This window comes from Platalea leucorodia, assembly GCF_965183815.1.
Source record: "Platalea leucorodia genome assembly, chromosome: 13".
Classification (NCBI taxonomy): domain Eukaryota; kingdom Metazoa; phylum Chordata; class Aves; order Pelecaniformes; family Threskiornithidae; genus Platalea; species Platalea leucorodia.
The window spans coordinates 12,360,216-12,376,613 of record NC_138835.1 but is presented as its reverse complement, the minus strand read 5'-3'; the positions used below and the strand labels follow the sequence as shown (position 1 = coordinate 12,376,613).

The following is a 16,398-nucleotide window of genomic DNA, read 5'->3' as shown; positions in this document are numbered from 1 at the left end:
GGTCTTGATCTGGCTCTTGTAACAAGAGGGAGATGAATGGGTTTTGCCTCAATTAATTTCTAGGTTGATACAAAACTAAACACAGCCATAAGGATAGAGTTTGAAGACAAAGGAAAACAGAATTAAGGGCATGTATTAATAGAAGCTGTCTATGTCCAATTCTCTATTTTGTCTCTATTTTAAGAGACAAAAAAGAGAGAGGATAAATCTTTAGAAGCCCACATACAGTGCTTTGGGATATTTCTTGATGAAATAACACATGTAGTTGAAATGAAGAAGGTGATGGGTGATGGAAAGGTGTTGTTAAGCTTACCAAAAACTCCTTGTGATGAGCAAACATGAGGAGAGAGACTTTTTGGGATACAGAAGAGTTTCTGTTGTCAATTAAGAGTGGAGTGGAGCTAGAAATGGGCCAGGAGAGCAATATTATATAAAGGCAAAACAAAAAAGGAACAAAACTGCATGAGTCACAGGGATGGAAAGGACAGGAGGAAAAGGGAGTGGGAAAGGATAAAGCAAAGAAATGGAAAACTTCAGAGAATGATTTCCATTCTGAGCTGCTGAAGCAGGGTGAGGGCATAAGCAGGCAGCATTGTTCAGCAAACCCCAGCAGGTAGGGGTGGGCTTGGTGAAAGTGGCTGGGGGCTGGGACCCCAGGGAAAGCAGGGCATGAGGGGGTGGGATGGAGAACAAAAGGCAACCAGAACAGATGGGGAAGGTGTAAAGATTGACCAGAGGGAATGGGCAGGAAGATCAGTAATCACTACACAGCACTCCTCACAAACTAGGATAAAGCATTATCTCTGCAGCTTTGCATTTCTTGGTTGTCAGGAAGTGAATGGAAACCCTCCAGCTGCTGGGTTGTGCCTGGCTGCTCTGGTCCCAAGGAACTGCTGTCATGGATGAGCTGTGCCGGAGCACAGTTGCATGAAAGGAGCTTGGCATAGCTTATCTGTGCTCCCAGTATTGAACTTCACTTGTATTTGCAGCATGTTGTAGACAGGGTGATGATATGGGCGGTGTGGGCTGTGTATTGGCATTGTTCTCCCGAGCCAGGACAAGCAATTTCAGGGTTGGCACAGAAGTTTAAGAAATGTTTTTAAGAGAAGCGTGTTTCATCTTCACAGCAGTCACTGCTAATACCAAAGGGGCACCATGCCAAGACTGGATCGTCTCATAATCCAACTAATCCCATTATGCCAAGCTTTGCGTGGTCCCAGCAGTCTCAAAAATCACTGTTTTTACGTACTGATTGCTAACCGAGTATGAGCTGAGCTGAACAAGGTGCTCTGACCCTTTAATGCACTGACATATTTCACTTTTCATAAAGCAGGTCAGCAGAAATATTTTTGTAACGTTTTATAGGTTTTTGAAAACATTTTATATCCAATACCTGCATCTTCTTTCAGCTCATCCAAATGCAGCTCCTCACCAAGCGAGGTCACATTCGGTGTGGCTGCTATTGTACTCTCTTGCTGCACCTCTTCTGAGGCAAGTGCCTGGGACACAGGAGCTGGAGGGTCACTCTGCGTTGCTCTCGCGGCATCGTCACCAGTGCAGGCTTTGCCTTCGGTATCTAAAACACCAAATCATTTAATCTTAACTAAACCATGAGCAGTGAAAGCTGAAACTCCCCGCTACCCTCTTGAGAAGAGTGCTGCTAGCGCTCAGGGGACTGAGATTTGTTTTAGAACAGCACCTGATTTCTAACAGTGCTGAGCATCTGTAACGCAAAGCTTGTGGACACCAGCCCATCTGGACACCACTAATATCCACCCAGTTTTCTCAGCAGGGCACCTTTTTCTGTGGGCATCTAACAGCCTGGGCAAATGGCCGTTGTGCATGTACAGGAAGGCCACGATACTCTGTAAGCACCTGCTGTGTGGGAGGTGAGTACGGGCATGGGAAATCAGAGGTCTCTGGGAGAAGGCACTTCATTGCACGAGCAGAGCTCGTGCTGCAGCACCTGCACGGGTTGGTCTGACGCGTCGGAGTTGTGTCAGGCTCTGTGCACGACACGCTGCCATCCAGCTGCCCCAGCAATAACGCTGGAGCCTTACTGAAGGCAAGGCTGCTAATATTCCCTACCAAACTCTAGGTTTTGAGCATAGTTTTAGTTACTCAGCTCTGAAAAGCGTGTCCTGTGTGATTGAGGTGATCAGAAATTCAAATCCCTCTTCATGCAGACCTAGAAACTGCTCCCTTTGCTTACCCTGAAAGATTTTTGTGCCAGTGATCCCTGCAGCTGTACGCATCTTGATGACTGAAGCTTTTCTAGTATTCTCCTATTCAGGCAAGAGTCCTCAGAATACAAACTATCCTTGTACTTCATGACTCTCTCAGAATTTACAAGATCTACATCACTGTTGCAAACCAAAGCAATTACTTCCCGCTCTAGCCAGAGCTCCATGCTGATGGACATGTCTGCTCCCCACCCCTGACCTCCTAACTTGTATTTCTCAGCCCTAGACACTCCTTTCTGGAAGCTCCTGACAGGGCTATGTTTTCTTGCAACGATATCATGACAAGTTTCTTGAACATTCATTTAAAATAGCGAACATTCACAGCTACTCCTTTTTAATACTATTTGGACAATCTGCACAGTAATTTATTGCCCTTTTGGGTAAGGGTGTCAGATTTTGGCTCAGAGATGCTGCGGAAGCGATGCAGTATTTTTGTATGCTGAGCTCACTCAGTCTGCCTCATAATCACGTTTGGTGAAAAGTTACTGTTCTTAAAATAGCCCCTGCAGTAGCACAGTTGCTATGATACAAGGAAGGGGAGGGAGGAAAAAGTTCATTGCCTACATTTCAGCTCATTGTGAAGGCAGCCTATACATAATCATCGGTGTATTAACAGCTGCATTATTTGATAGGGAGCCCTTATCTCTCAGTGCTTTAAGTACATCTACATCTGATGAGTTTTGTGCTCACAATGGGGAGAAATATCGGGGGAAGCTCCCTAAATGTTTTCAAGGTAACTCTGCTTTGCTTGTTCCTCACATCCTTTGGAAAGGCAAGCTGCTGACAGCTGTGCCACAATGAAACTGCAGTCACAGACATGAGTTCCTTCAGATCCCAGCCGATGGGAAGTGTAATGACTAATGAAGTAATGACAAGCAGAAGACAGCCCTGTTGAAGAATTTCTGTTGAGGAGCATCTGAGACTCACAACAGTGATGTTCCTGGTCAGAAATGATCAGCTCGTGCTTCGATCAAAGTGGATGTGCTGCTTTGACCGGCAGTGGGTCCCAACATGATATTTTAGAGATAGTCTGGGGACAGGAGAAATCACAGACCTTAGATCCACTGGTAAGGAAAGCAGCAGAGAGTCTTGAGTTTTGCAAAGTAATCAGAAGAAGTAGGGCTGTAATTTAGTTGGGAAGGAATCCCGCTGTATGCCGGATAAGTTGGTTCCCTACAGCAAAGCTGTATTTGCCCTGCGTGAGCAGAGCTAGAGAGGAGAAGACAGAAGGGGCCCAGGCCGTGCACCTTCATCTGCGCAGTGTGTCTGGGCAGCTGGGCTTTGGGGTTGTGTGAGGAGAAAGGGTGACATAACCTGTGAGGATGACTCATCACCAAAGCAAGGACGGTGCATTTTCACCCTGGGCTGCTCACAGATTGATGCAGCTTCCGCGCTAGCTTTGCTCTGAGCCAAACAGTCCAGTTCAAAATGCTGCTTGACAGACCTTGTGCTACGAAACTGGAGTGTGACACAGCTATTGTAAATGCATGAAGCAGATCTGGAGATTTCTCAGACCACAGCTTCATCCCTGTTTGGGCTGTTTATGAAAGTGCGCAGGAATCAGGTCTCTGGAAGTGGAGTAGAGCCTGATGAAACAGAGGGATTTTAGGATTTACTGTAGTCTTTTAGCATAGTATTGCTGCTTTGACAATTGCAACTTACTGCATAAACGAGGACTTAGCCTTGAAACTGCTGCCGCTTCAGCTCAGTCCAAGTAGGGCACTAACAATTCACTGAGAATTATTTGGGTCAATTTTTGATTCCAGTTAATAAGCTGCTTCTACTAATAATATAATAAAATAACCCTGGAGATTCACAACACTCTGTAAAGAAAAATAACTTGCAGGCGGCTGCAATGTCCTTCAACTGACTGTTAGCCATTCTTTCCTTTCTGGGCAGCAGGGTGGTACTGAAAATGTGTTTGATGTTTATAGGAGCTCTATTCAACTTTATTGCAGACAGGTAAGCAGTCTGTTTGCAGATGCCTTTTTGAAAGCACAGCTTGTCATCACTTCTCACTGCACTATATGTATTTATCTAAACTATTTTAATTTTGTTAAAATGACCTTGCAACTTAGCATCATCTGTTTTCCTCCCAGCCAGTTCTTTATGCATGCAAGAGGTTTATTGATTCATTATTATTATTATTACCTTTTAATGTGCTCTACAGACATTTTATTTTACTATGCTTTGACAAAGCTCTAGAATAGCCATGTCTTCAAATTCATGGATTATGGGGAACTTCCATAATCCTAGCAGAAACAGGGTGTATTTTTCTATCCCATAGGGCTAATATGCTAATAGGGCAACTAATTATCTAGAATTATGAGAGACATACATAGTTCAATGGACAGAATTAAAAATGAGCTTTCTAAAACCTTCCATTTTAGAATAAACTAATGGTTTGATAGATTTTTTTTTTAATTTGAACATGAAATTTATATTAAAATATATCCGATAAAATAATATGAAAATTGCTTTATTGCAATGAAAAAAAAAAAATCTGTTTAAAATGCTCTTTTTCTGACTCTTCAGTTGCTCGGTTACACTCCAGAATAGCATCACTGAGTATTGTCCCACAGGCTATTTATAGGCATGGCATTTGTTTTATACAAAGAAACTCAATTATTAGTTTCAAAGAACATAATTTCTGTCTATCAGATTGGTCAAACTCAAAAGGCCAATCTTTCTTCATGACAGTCCTTTCTGCTATAAAGTTTTCAAAGTAAAGATGGATTTATTTTTTTATCTCTGTTTAGGTGGAAAAGGCAATTGGGATGTTGTCCTAACCTTGGGAGCTCGCTTGATCTCGCAGAATAGTCACCCAGATCTCTGTCTCCCTTGAGGACCTATCAGGGCTTTGGAGCAGGGATATACAGAACCACAGTCCTTTGTGCATGTTTCTGACATTTTATCATCTTTCATGCAATGACTTCTGCTGAACCTGGTTTGTAGTCAGGAAAGCTTTAAAATGACACTACCAAATGCTTCACTTTTCCGTGTGAATGAAAACCAGGCAGAACGGTAATACGTTTTGTCACAAACTTGGTTTACCAGAAAGACAGCTGAAAACATCAGATTAGTATCGTTTTATGAGATTTGAATTCATGGATTGTACGTGTTGGCTGAATGCATCTGTATGTTTAAGTTTATATTTATACCAGCTTTAGCTGACTTTCTTGGCAGTAGGATTTAGCTAGGTTTAGAGCAATTGCATAAAACGTACATACCAGCTCAGATCTGCACCATGTATAAATCAAGCGAAGATGGAGTTGCATTCAAGATGGTAAAACATCAAAAATTAAACTGCATGGATTGATTGCAGCAGGGAGGAATTTGAAGAAAGATGTGCTTAATTCAGATACTGAATTTTCTTCTCTGTTTGGATTGAAGGTTTTCCTTTTTATTCATTTGTTTGTTAGGTTTCTTCTTTTGCAATTATGTGTTTCCTGTTGTCCTGAAAAAGACTTTGATAAAAAAGATGAAGAATTTTTACTTACCTTGTTCCATCATCTCCAGAAGGCCTTTCTTAATGAGTTCATCCCGACCTTGTCGTGCTGTCATCTTCTTCTCCAGCACTGCATGAAGTAGTAGCATAACACAGCACCAGTTAACAACAGAGTATTCATATAATGGAGTGAGAAAGATGCAATGTGGAAATTCCCTCTAGTCTCAACTACTATGTGCTTGGAAAGAACCACAAGGATTTTGTTTTGGGGAGCATGGACTGGTCAGCCTGCTTGTACCTTTTCCTTTGTTAAAATATCTGTAAAATCACCCTCATGTAGAGCTGAGATTTATGATCTAACCTACTGTCTGATCACACTGAGCGCAGAGTAACTGGGATATTAGAGCCTTCATGCTGTTTAATACTGCATGTTGGAGCTGCCTCAGGAAGCGGCATCCTTTACTGTGATGCTCCACAGGATATCAGGGCAAGTGCAGGGAATTGCACCATCCTATCTTAGGAAAGTGAGTCTGTCTCCTTACTGATCTCCTGGGGCATCCTTGGAGACTAGCGAGAGGAGGCAGTGCTGTGTGCTGGGCTCCTTCACCGCAGAGACAGCTGCTTGAGGGAAGGCATTTTACATGCTGTAGCTCCCTCCTGTCACTTTTCATAATGTTACTGTGACCTATATAATCTTCACCCCAAATAAAAGGGGTGATGATACTTGGGGCCATAAATGTAGCCTATTTTGGAGAAGGGACAGCCCATGAAAAGCAGTCTGTGTTGAGGCTTGTGCTTCACTCTCATATTTTGACCTTTTCTTCTAAACGTACTGTATTGTATTATATAGGAAGTCAGTCTATATGGGCTCTATCTAGCCTTAAATATTATTAACCTGTAACATGCTGAAATCTCTGAATTAGCTTTAGATCAGGTCACTATTAACATTTCCTATGTCAGCAAATTTTGCCCAAACTAAGCTTTGCTCTGTGCAGCATCACTCTCTTGTTCTCATCCTACCTGCAGATGTCTGCTTTAGCTTCTCGTTTTTCTTTTTCCGCCACTTCCATGGTTTGAAGATCCTGCCCAGTGTTGCCAGTTTGCTGTTCCTCCTCACTGGCGGAGTTCGAATCCCTGAGACCAAGTAGTCAGAATGCATTGCAGGGGACTGCTCCATCTCATCTGAGAGGAGAAGAGAGGAAAGCCAGCTGTTAGACAAAAAGCTGCTGCATAGACTTAAAAAGGGGAGGCAAATGAGGCTCACCAGCTAACAAGCATTCAGTCTAGTCGCCGAGATAAGTAGTGCAGGACTTTGAAAGAAAGTCTCTGCACTGCTGGAGCTGGCAGCCAGGCTGAGGGACGCCAGCCAGAGAGGCGTTCAACCTCACTGTGCCAGCCCGGTGCTTCCTACCAGCTGCTCTCTTGCCTATGGTCTTACACAGTACCTGTCTGGATGCCAAATATTTCAATATCTCCACTGCTGCCATCCCTCATGGATTAATCAGGGATATTAGGCCCATAGAGAGAGGGACATGCTGAATTTGTACACCCTATGCTTTATTCCATCACTTTCCTACCTTTGACCATGTCTGGTACTCACCAAGGTAATGGTGTTACTCTCCCTCCCAAGGGCTGCGTGTAACTGCATTACAGCCTTCTGAAACGTGGAGAATGGAGAGCTCCCAATGGCTTTAATAGGAGCAGTAGAAATTTAACACATCTGTAAACCAGGCCCATGCGGCCTTCAGTTAATCACATAAATGTAATGTTCATTTAGAGAAATTTAGACCTGTATGAAAAGCTGAGAGGAAGTGTGAGAAAGCTCAGGTCCCTTCTGAATTCCCAGCTTCCAGTTCTGTTCTCAGGCCGCAGGATACTGATGCCTTTTAAATGAACTCTTTTCACATAAGCTAACACAGAACACACTGACTTGTGTGAGCTAATGCAAATCTTTTATGTAAGAATAGTTTGTTTGATATGTGCTACGTAAGTAAAATCCCAGAACTGTTGTGGAAGTTTATTCCTTGAGGAAGCTAAAGGGAAAATTCTTTCCCTTTTGTCCAGCCAAGCCACAGGAGTTCAGAGATAATGCTTCAGCTGGAAAAGCAATTTAGGTATTTTTAGTATTTTGTCTTGAAAATACACCGTAAGTTTTGCTCATAGACAACTCTTGCACGAAACAATGCATACTGACTATTCAGAGTTGTGTGCCAGCCAGTACCATGAAAGAAAGTAGCACAGTTCCATAAATGGGGTTATTGATGGCTTTACTGAGCTTTGTATTTGAGCACCAATACAGTGATTGTTAAAAGAGAAGCTGCCATCAGTCCTCAGACATGTTACATGAATAAAAACTGAATGACAGTTTGTGGGTTTTTTTCAACAATCAGTTATGATTTAAATGAGCAATGTGGAGCTATGAACATATGCACATTTCCAAGTAATTTCTCTCTGGAACAACAACATTTATCATAAATTGCTTTATGACTGCAAGATAAAAACTATACAGCATCTTCTAGGCTTTGTTTTTAAGTTAACAGGGTGAAAATGCTTAAATCACAGCATGGAGGTGTGGATTTCCAAGTAAACAGGAAACAATTTTTGGAAGATTATTAAACACAGCAGGGGAATCAACACATTCCTCCTCTTCCATTTAATTTTGAAAATACTGGTAATAGAGATGAATCATTCAGTGGAGACAAACTAAAAACTTGGCCACGGGAACTATCAGAGCAGAGAAAAGGCTGTAACAATTCTTGCCCCCCACACCGTGCGTGCGCAGTGAATTTCTCTTTCTGTGTACTGAATTTAGAGCATCTTTTGTCTCATTCCACAGAGTTTATCTTGGGGTTTAATTTAGAAGATATTTAAAATGTAAATAAAAATATATTTTTGCCTTTGAAAGAATGGTGTCTACCCAAGGTGGTATTTATGATTTACAGTTTGGAGGTCAATATTAAGTTGAGAGCAGAAACTAGCAATGAACCTAGCACAGAAGGAGGGCAGTAGCCTACAGACCACAGCTGGAGTGCCAAGATATCATGCTCCTTTCCTAACTGTGTATTCAAAACTAAGAAGTATCGCAGAAATAAGCTTTGAAGAAGTAGAGCTGCTCTTGATTACAGAGATGGCAATGAGAATGGAAAATGGCAGAGTAGATCTGCTATTAATTTGCTGTTATGATTACTTTAAAGCTGTAATAGAAGCCTCAGGAAATAGCATTTAGCCATTTCTTGTGACATCCCTTGGGTGGGAATGGAAATGTTCACAACACTAGTTCATCTCAAAAGAGCTGTAGATCAGACTGTAAATCAGACCCTTGTCCCTGGAAGCTACAGTGGAGTAGGACAGCTTCAGGTTAGCCATCCCTGGAGACCAGTGGAGACTGCACTGGTGCTCAAACACTTCCTACCATCCCAGGAATTTCTCAAGCATGTAAGTGAAGATTAAATAAGAAGCTGATTTAAAGCAGTACCTTGGCAAGTTACTGATCCTACTGCATTTCATTCAGGATGTAGGTGTCTGCAAAGTGGTTTAGGCATCATCCACATGTTTGTTTAACGCTGGTAGCATGAGATCATTTTACCTTTCTTGCCAGATAGCAGGGGGTGTGGACAGAACCAGGAAGTCATTCAAACCCCAGCCTGTGTGTCTCTAGCAATGTTTATTATCCCAGATATTCCCCTAAGAAAGAGAACGGGGAGATATTGCAAAGGCACTAAGGATTCCTTAAGTGCCCTGTAGTGATCAGTGCTTCTGCAGTTTCTACCAGCCCTATCAGCTGGGTTTCTTCCATTCCCTTCTGCCCTCTAGGTTGTGGAAGTGTAAGGATTTTAGACTTCGGTTACAGATTAAATACAGATAGAAATCCAATGTCAAAGAAGGAATGAACAAAAGTTTCAGTGGAAGTTTTCGTGGGCTTTTTAACTTTATTAATGCCTCTCATATGGTACAGGCAGTTCTTAAGCAAATGGTTTTATCACCTGGTACATTCTCACCACATGCAGTTCCTACACTCTGCATTTGGAGAGATGGACACAAATAAAAATAGATAGAGACACAGTAAGACAGATGTCCTGAAGTCATAAATAACAAGGAAGTGGTCTTACTGGCAATAAGAATTACAAGAAAGCCCTTGGAGCTCCTCATTTCCAGTCAGTTCATTTTTTTTTTTCTTGGTTGTGGGTTGGCTGCTTGGGAGATAAGAAGTTGACAGCACAAAAAGCAGTTCCCACGTACAGCAATGAATACTGAAGGAGAAGGCGCACCTAAATATCAGCCAGTTCCTGCAGCCAACAAGCTGCCAAGACTTGCCAACTCTCCAACCACTCTGTGGAAATATTCAGCACATTTTTTAATCTGCAGTCAATATTTTAATTATGCTAACTGTTCTGTGGAATAATGCAGTTATTTCTCCCAGAGCCCGATAGCCTGGGGCCAGGCCATGCAATTACACAGAGGATGTCTGCAGAATATACACAGCCGAGAGCCAAATTGAAACTCCCCATGTCAGCAGGGAGAAATGAGCAACAGCTTAACTAGCTGTGTAATATAGAAGGCTGAGGGACAGTCGTTATACAGGGTCAAGCAAGCACAAGCTTAACCCACAGCAAGCGAACCCTACCCAACGCAGGGAGGCCAGGCTCTGCTTGGCCATCGCTGCTGAGACAGACCAATTGGTCCCACGCTGTCCCCCAGGGAGACAGTTGTCAGCCCTGTGGGGCCAGAGCATTTGCTCTGACTGAAGCTTGTTGACTGTTTATACAGAAATTACTTTCTAGACCGTGCTGTACCCTCTTGAGGGCAAAGGCTTCTGTGCTGGAGCTCCAGATCCAAACGAAACCCCTCATATATCACCCAGTTGTAATCTGCTCTGTGTGTGTCAAAGGGGTGGAAGCGAACGTGGCTGTGCCCCTGCTGATGAGGCTGGGCAAGTGCTTCTTGCAGTGCTAGCTGGGGTAATTTCTAGAGATCCTAACAGTGGTCAAGAGCATGAATGGCACGATGTCCGAGACATCCCAAATCAGATGAGAGGAGGGGTTCTGACCTGATGGGTATTGCTCTGCAGTATTGCTCTTGGCTGCAGAATAAACCAGGCAACAGAGAAGAAGGAAACAAACCATAATATTCATTACATTTGGCTGCAGGGTCTGACCCCTCGGAAAGCCTGAGCATCTGCGGCTTCTGTTTACATCAGCAGCAGTTGTGGTGATCTGTGTTTCTGAAAAATGCTCCATCGCTTTCTTCTTTAAAATATTGTGGTGGCATAGATAGAATACTCTTCCTGTTAGTCCCTTCTCTGTAGGAATTGTGCATGGATCATGCAGTTTTTCTGCACATAGAAGCTCTCCCATTTACAGATGTCAAGCCCTGACTCTATCCCATCCAGCCTCCCACAGAAGTGGGGCAGGTTTGCTGGGAGTAGTGTGAAGTTTGAGTCCTGGATGTGTGATGGAAGAGTGCCCTATGCCTGCACATAGCCTTCGTTTGTACAGCAGATGGTTTTGGTGCTGAGATAATCACGTCTGGTGATGAGTGTTGTGAAACTGAGCACTGGGTTCGGTCAGTTGGGTCTATCTTCTTGGGTTTTCCATCATGAGCCAAAAAGTCTTGATGCCTAGGTTGCTGATGATAGCAACTGCAGGCTGCACTCTGCAGGCTGATGTATGGAGGTTGGGAACATCAGGGATGCAGAGCCAAGTTATAGTGACCTTGCCACGGAGAAAGGCTGTAAGAGACTTGGGATGCCCTCTTGTGAATATGTAAATTGCAGCAGAAGTTTATGGGAAGATGAAGGATGCTGAATTTTAACGTGCTGGGAATTTTGGTAACTTGAATTCATGGTAATTGAAGTTGTGCCTTGCTAAATTCTCTGCGTATACTGTTAGGAGGACCACTGAAAAATCTGCAACCTGCAGGTAGTTTAAAAATAACACAGCAGACAAGAGCTGCAGGCAAATTTGTAAGGCAGGAGTGCTGTGTGTCCTGATGAATTGGTTTGTAATGCAGCTCTGCATGTTCTCCTGTTTGTTGTCATTGCATCTGTCTTTGCAACTCAGAGTTAAAAAAGGGGGAAAAAAAAAAAAAGGTTCCCTTTGGTCCATTCCAGAGGGTAGAGACAGCGAGTGGAATCAAAATTACCATTTTGGCTTTTAGGATAGAGGTGCCTTTACCATCACTAACTTTCAGTGCTGCCTAGACTTAGTGTCTACCTCTAAAAAGGATGTTAAGGAGGATATCACAGGGAAACCTGAGCTTTTAAAGGGTTCATGTCTACTGCTGGTCAGTCCTGCATCATGCAAGCCAGACATCTGTGGGGTTAGCTGAGAAACAGCACTTCTCTCTATACAGAGGGTATTTTTTATCTAGTGAGAGAAACCTGCAGGGGAAAGAGGGCAGAAAGGTTGCCTTGGGTTTAGAGTAAGGACTATTCTGAGCTTTGGGAAAGAGAATTAGCAGCAGGAACAAACGCCTTTTTCCTTAGTTTAACATCCCAACAGAGGAAGAACTGATCACAATAATTCAATCTGCAGGATAGGGGCAAATTAATTGTTTCTAGGAGCCTTTGAACACTTCTGTTATGTTTTTGAGAAGCAGAATTCATACTGAAGAGCTTTTTTATTGCACTAGTTAGATGTTTCCTGCAATGGAGCTCTTCCTTGTTCTCAAAATGTTTTGTCACCTGCATTTCTGCAGACATGCTCTCTTTCTTGACCCTCTTTGAAAGAAAACTGCAGTGGAATGTTCCAGTTTGAAGTCTCCATTTCAGTTTTTTGAACACATAGTATTCTGATTTTTCCAATTTTGAATGACTGTTAGAAATCAGAAATTAAAATTAGAAATGAGAAAAAAGCTTTTGATAAACCTGAGATTTATTTATTTTCTGAAGGACTTTGTATTTGAAGCTGTGAATGTTTCAGTATTATTTTGGGTTGGTTTGGAAAAATTTACACAGAATCCTTTGTAAAACAGAAAACCTAATTCCTAACAGTTTAGTTATTTAGAAAAGGCAAGGTACCTGTAGTACATTACTGAATGTAATCATAAGCTAATTTTGGATGCACAGCTGCTGACATGACAAAGATAGTTGCTCTGACACATAATATTTGCTACACCAGAAAAATATTGAAACAAAGTAGGGAAAATTACAGGATTGAGGTGCAAATTGAGGCATTTAGCTATCGAAATGTTTAGGTTTTCTATGGTCAACAGCATAGGTAAAAATGGCTTGAATTCTTATCTGTCTGTTCTCAAAATTGTAATCCTTTATGTTCATTATTTCCCACCTTGGATTTGATCTCATCCAATACTTAATCCCATAAGGAAACAGATGGACAGTGGACCAGGCTCATCCACGTGATAAATACGTCGTTCATTGAGTTACCTTGGGGAGAAAATCTGGCACAGTAAATTCGTGCAGACTTCAGACTCATGGAGATACATGAAGGCAGGGTAAAAATACTAAGATAAATGGCAGAATGACGAAGGGGAATAGAGTCCTTTACGAGCCCCATATCCAAAACAGCTCCGGATTCAGCTTCCACTGAGTACAGGCTGTTCTTGGGCTGTATCACCTTTCTTTTAGCTGGGTGGTATGAATCCTGATTAGGTTTTTATACTTCCCTGCATGAAAATGCAAGTTACTGTGCTTTCCTTTCTACCATTCGTGTGTTCTCCAGAGTCTGAGCTTCCATTTTCACTTCATACTCAAATGTTTGCCATATATCCTTGTTCTATAATTTCTACTGCTTTTTAGCATGTTAAATTATGATTTAACATTTTTCTTTAATTGAAGGAGGAAAAAAAAAAACCCCAAAACATAATTTGTGGGTGGTAGAAGGGGGCTGTGCTTGCCAAGGAAGTTTATTTCTATTCTGTCATGCTGAGCTTCCCTTCAAAGTATTTGGATTTTAAAACAAGCTTTAGCTGAAGTGAACGGGGAAACAGATTATACTTATCAAAGGAAAGAGAGCAGGGAAGTGGTAACTCCAGCTAAATCTCTTAGATAAAAATACGCTTTATATGCTTGAGATTTGTGATTTCTTCCAGAAAATGTTCCTTCATGAAGTTGACATATCACCTAACGGCATTACCACTATATGAGCCAAGGTGCAAAGAAATTAATCGGGAACTTCTCATGCTTGTGGATCATTGTGTCAAGTCCCAATAGCACTTCCTCTGATTTACAATGCACAGTGTGACATTAGCAATTCATTAACAAAATAAGTTTTTCAGTGTTTGTGTAAAGGAACCCACAACAAGCTTTGCCTTGGATAAGGAAGAACTAAATAACAGTAAGAAAATGAGACTAATGAAGGATTGCTGTATAATCACAATTCAGCTACCCGAGCCTGTACAGTATCTTCTTTCAAGAGGGGAATCTTGACATTTGCATGCTTTTCACCCAGTGAGAGCTTGCTCAGGCACCAGACAGAGCAGCATCTCCTGAGATTCACAAAAAAATCTATTCAAATGAAGTCAAATGAGCAGTGCCTCTGCAGAGGGCCAAGAGCCAGACTGTGCAGCAAGCCTTGTCCATCCTGCATCTGCAAAGGGTTTTGTACCACACAGGTGTTACAAATTCCCAGGACTGGGCAGTTTCCCCAGGCCTCTTGGAGAGATGCTGCTCTGTGGAACAAAGGGAGGCCAAGTCCAGGAGGTACAGGGATAGCTTGAATTAGGCTTTCCATGCCCATGCACTCGTAGTAGTAAAGCTGTTGTCTGCACTGCAGGACCACCGTTTCATCACCTGCAGTTGTTTAATTAGCTGTAGCCTTGCTGCAAACCTGTTGAAAGGATGTTTTTTATAGCTTCCTCAGGGAGTCTGCAGACTGAAGCACACCCTGTGCTGTCTCCAAGAGGCACCTTCAAATCCATTTCACTGCAGCTTATCCCCAATAGCAGTTACATTTAGAGGGACGTGTAACACCCAGGGAAGTCGTTGGTGTAAGAGCACCGTGCTTGCTAACAGGGAACTATGCATTGCTTTTGTCTGGGATTCATGCCCCAGAATTGACCTGTTTAGAGTCTCTTCTGTTTATGTTAGTCTATGTCTGTCAGATACAATCAGGTCTCGCTTTGTATCCATCCCAAACTTATATATTAGAGAAATAACCAAATCCTCATGTCCTATGCACTTTTATGCCCTTGTAATTTAATGCATAATTTCCTTCTTCCCTTGAATGCACCACGACTCTCTGTTTGTGCTCTGTCACTGTTCAAGGCCACTGCTGCAGATAGAAAACGTTCTTTCTCCTTTGTGAAATGCAAGATCATCTGCCTTTTTTTTTTTCCTTTATTACTCCTGCTGCTTTGCACTTTCACTTTCCTTACAGCTGTTGGCAACAAATACACATTAGTCGACAGTCTCTCGTGCATACTCCAGGCCTGCTATACAGAATAGGACAGAGATTTGGAAGAAAAAATACTTAGATAACAAAAATATGACATAAACCAGAACAGCTACAGAGAAAGGTAGATAGAAAACAGGCACAGTGACTGAATTCAACTTCTGTCTAAAGGTTATGCATCCAATTTGGCTTCTTGTAAAACTGTTATAAAGCTGCCAGTGATTTCTACATTTGGTTTGCATGTAAATTCTGATTAAACCCTTCTTAGGAGGTTATATCACCGGAATGAATGGTTAAATACTTTCTAGAGAAGGCTAGGTTTGCTGCACATAACATTCTGTAAATATGAGACACATGTAGGAAATACTTTGAGGGAGGCATTGTTTTAAAAGATCTATTTGTCCCACTGTCTGCTGGTATTTTCCAAAGGGGCAATTATACTAAATACTCAGCAGTCTTCAAAAGACCGCAAGGTACCACAAACCTTCTGTTGTCCTCAGCATACTTGAAAAGACAGACACATATATGCCTACATGCAGAGTAGAAAGTCAGGCAGTACAAAGTCTCTGTGGGCAATGGCACTTCTCACCTGTTAAATCTTGTGGTAAAGTTAACATTACCTGCTCCTTACCATGGCATTATCTTATCTCAAGGCTCAGATAAGGGCTTTAAAGCACTGCAACAGCTTAACTGTAGAGATCTGAGTATCTTTAAAAATTAATGAGTTCCTGGGAGGTCCATGCTCTAAAAATCGAGATTCTGTTTCCAAATAGACGGGCTCTGGGTAACAATCTTTAAAGTGCTAATAGAGCCGTATGCCTTCTAAAATTAAATTCTTTACGGATTGAGGGCCAAGAGAAATAATTGCTTATCACATTTACTGTAGTGATTATCATTGTTTGTCTGAAACAAGACCGCAATCTATTCCTAATGGGAATGGCAGGATCTTCAGGGCAAGGAATGAGCATGGAAATTACTTAAAATATATAAAGCTGTCTCCTCTGCAGCTCTTGGAATGACTCCATTCCAGGTTGTTTCCTTCTGGTATTATGGGAGCTAGGACAAATAAACTGCTGAGTTGTAATCCTTGCTCTGTGTAAGAAATAGAATAGAGAGACAATATCCCACATGTCAACAACAAAATGAGAACTGGGCAGGAGAACAGCAATCTCTGTCCATTAACTCTGTGTCACCCAGCAGCCAAGCAGGAAGAAGAACTATGAAAGTAAATGCTATTCCTTTTGCTAATGTGATATATTGGCTGTGTCTGCATTAGCAAGTAATGCAGCCCATTAGAAGTGGGTCTGTGAACAGCTGGTGTTGAGGACTCAACATCTTCTGAGGTGCATTTGTTAGA

At 42.1% G+C, this 16,398-nt stretch overlaps 1 protein-coding gene across 1 annotated transcript in view; it reads right to left on the bottom strand.

Moving 5' to 3' along the window:
* The window catches only part of PHACTR3 (phosphatase and actin regulator 3), a gene marked incomplete at both ends in the record, with an annotated part of 110,782 nt that overhangs the window by 46,104 nt on the left and 48,280 nt on the right, over positions 1-16,398 (bottom strand). The window contains 3 exons of the mRNA XM_082325695.1: positions 1,394-1,576; positions 5,744-5,821; positions 6,712-6,873. Of these exons, the coding sequence (XP_082181821.1) occupies positions 1,394-1,576; positions 5,744-5,821; positions 6,712-6,873 (423 nt within the window). The remainder of the gene's footprint in view (positions 1-1,393; positions 1,577-5,743; positions 5,822-6,711; positions 6,874-16,398) is intronic.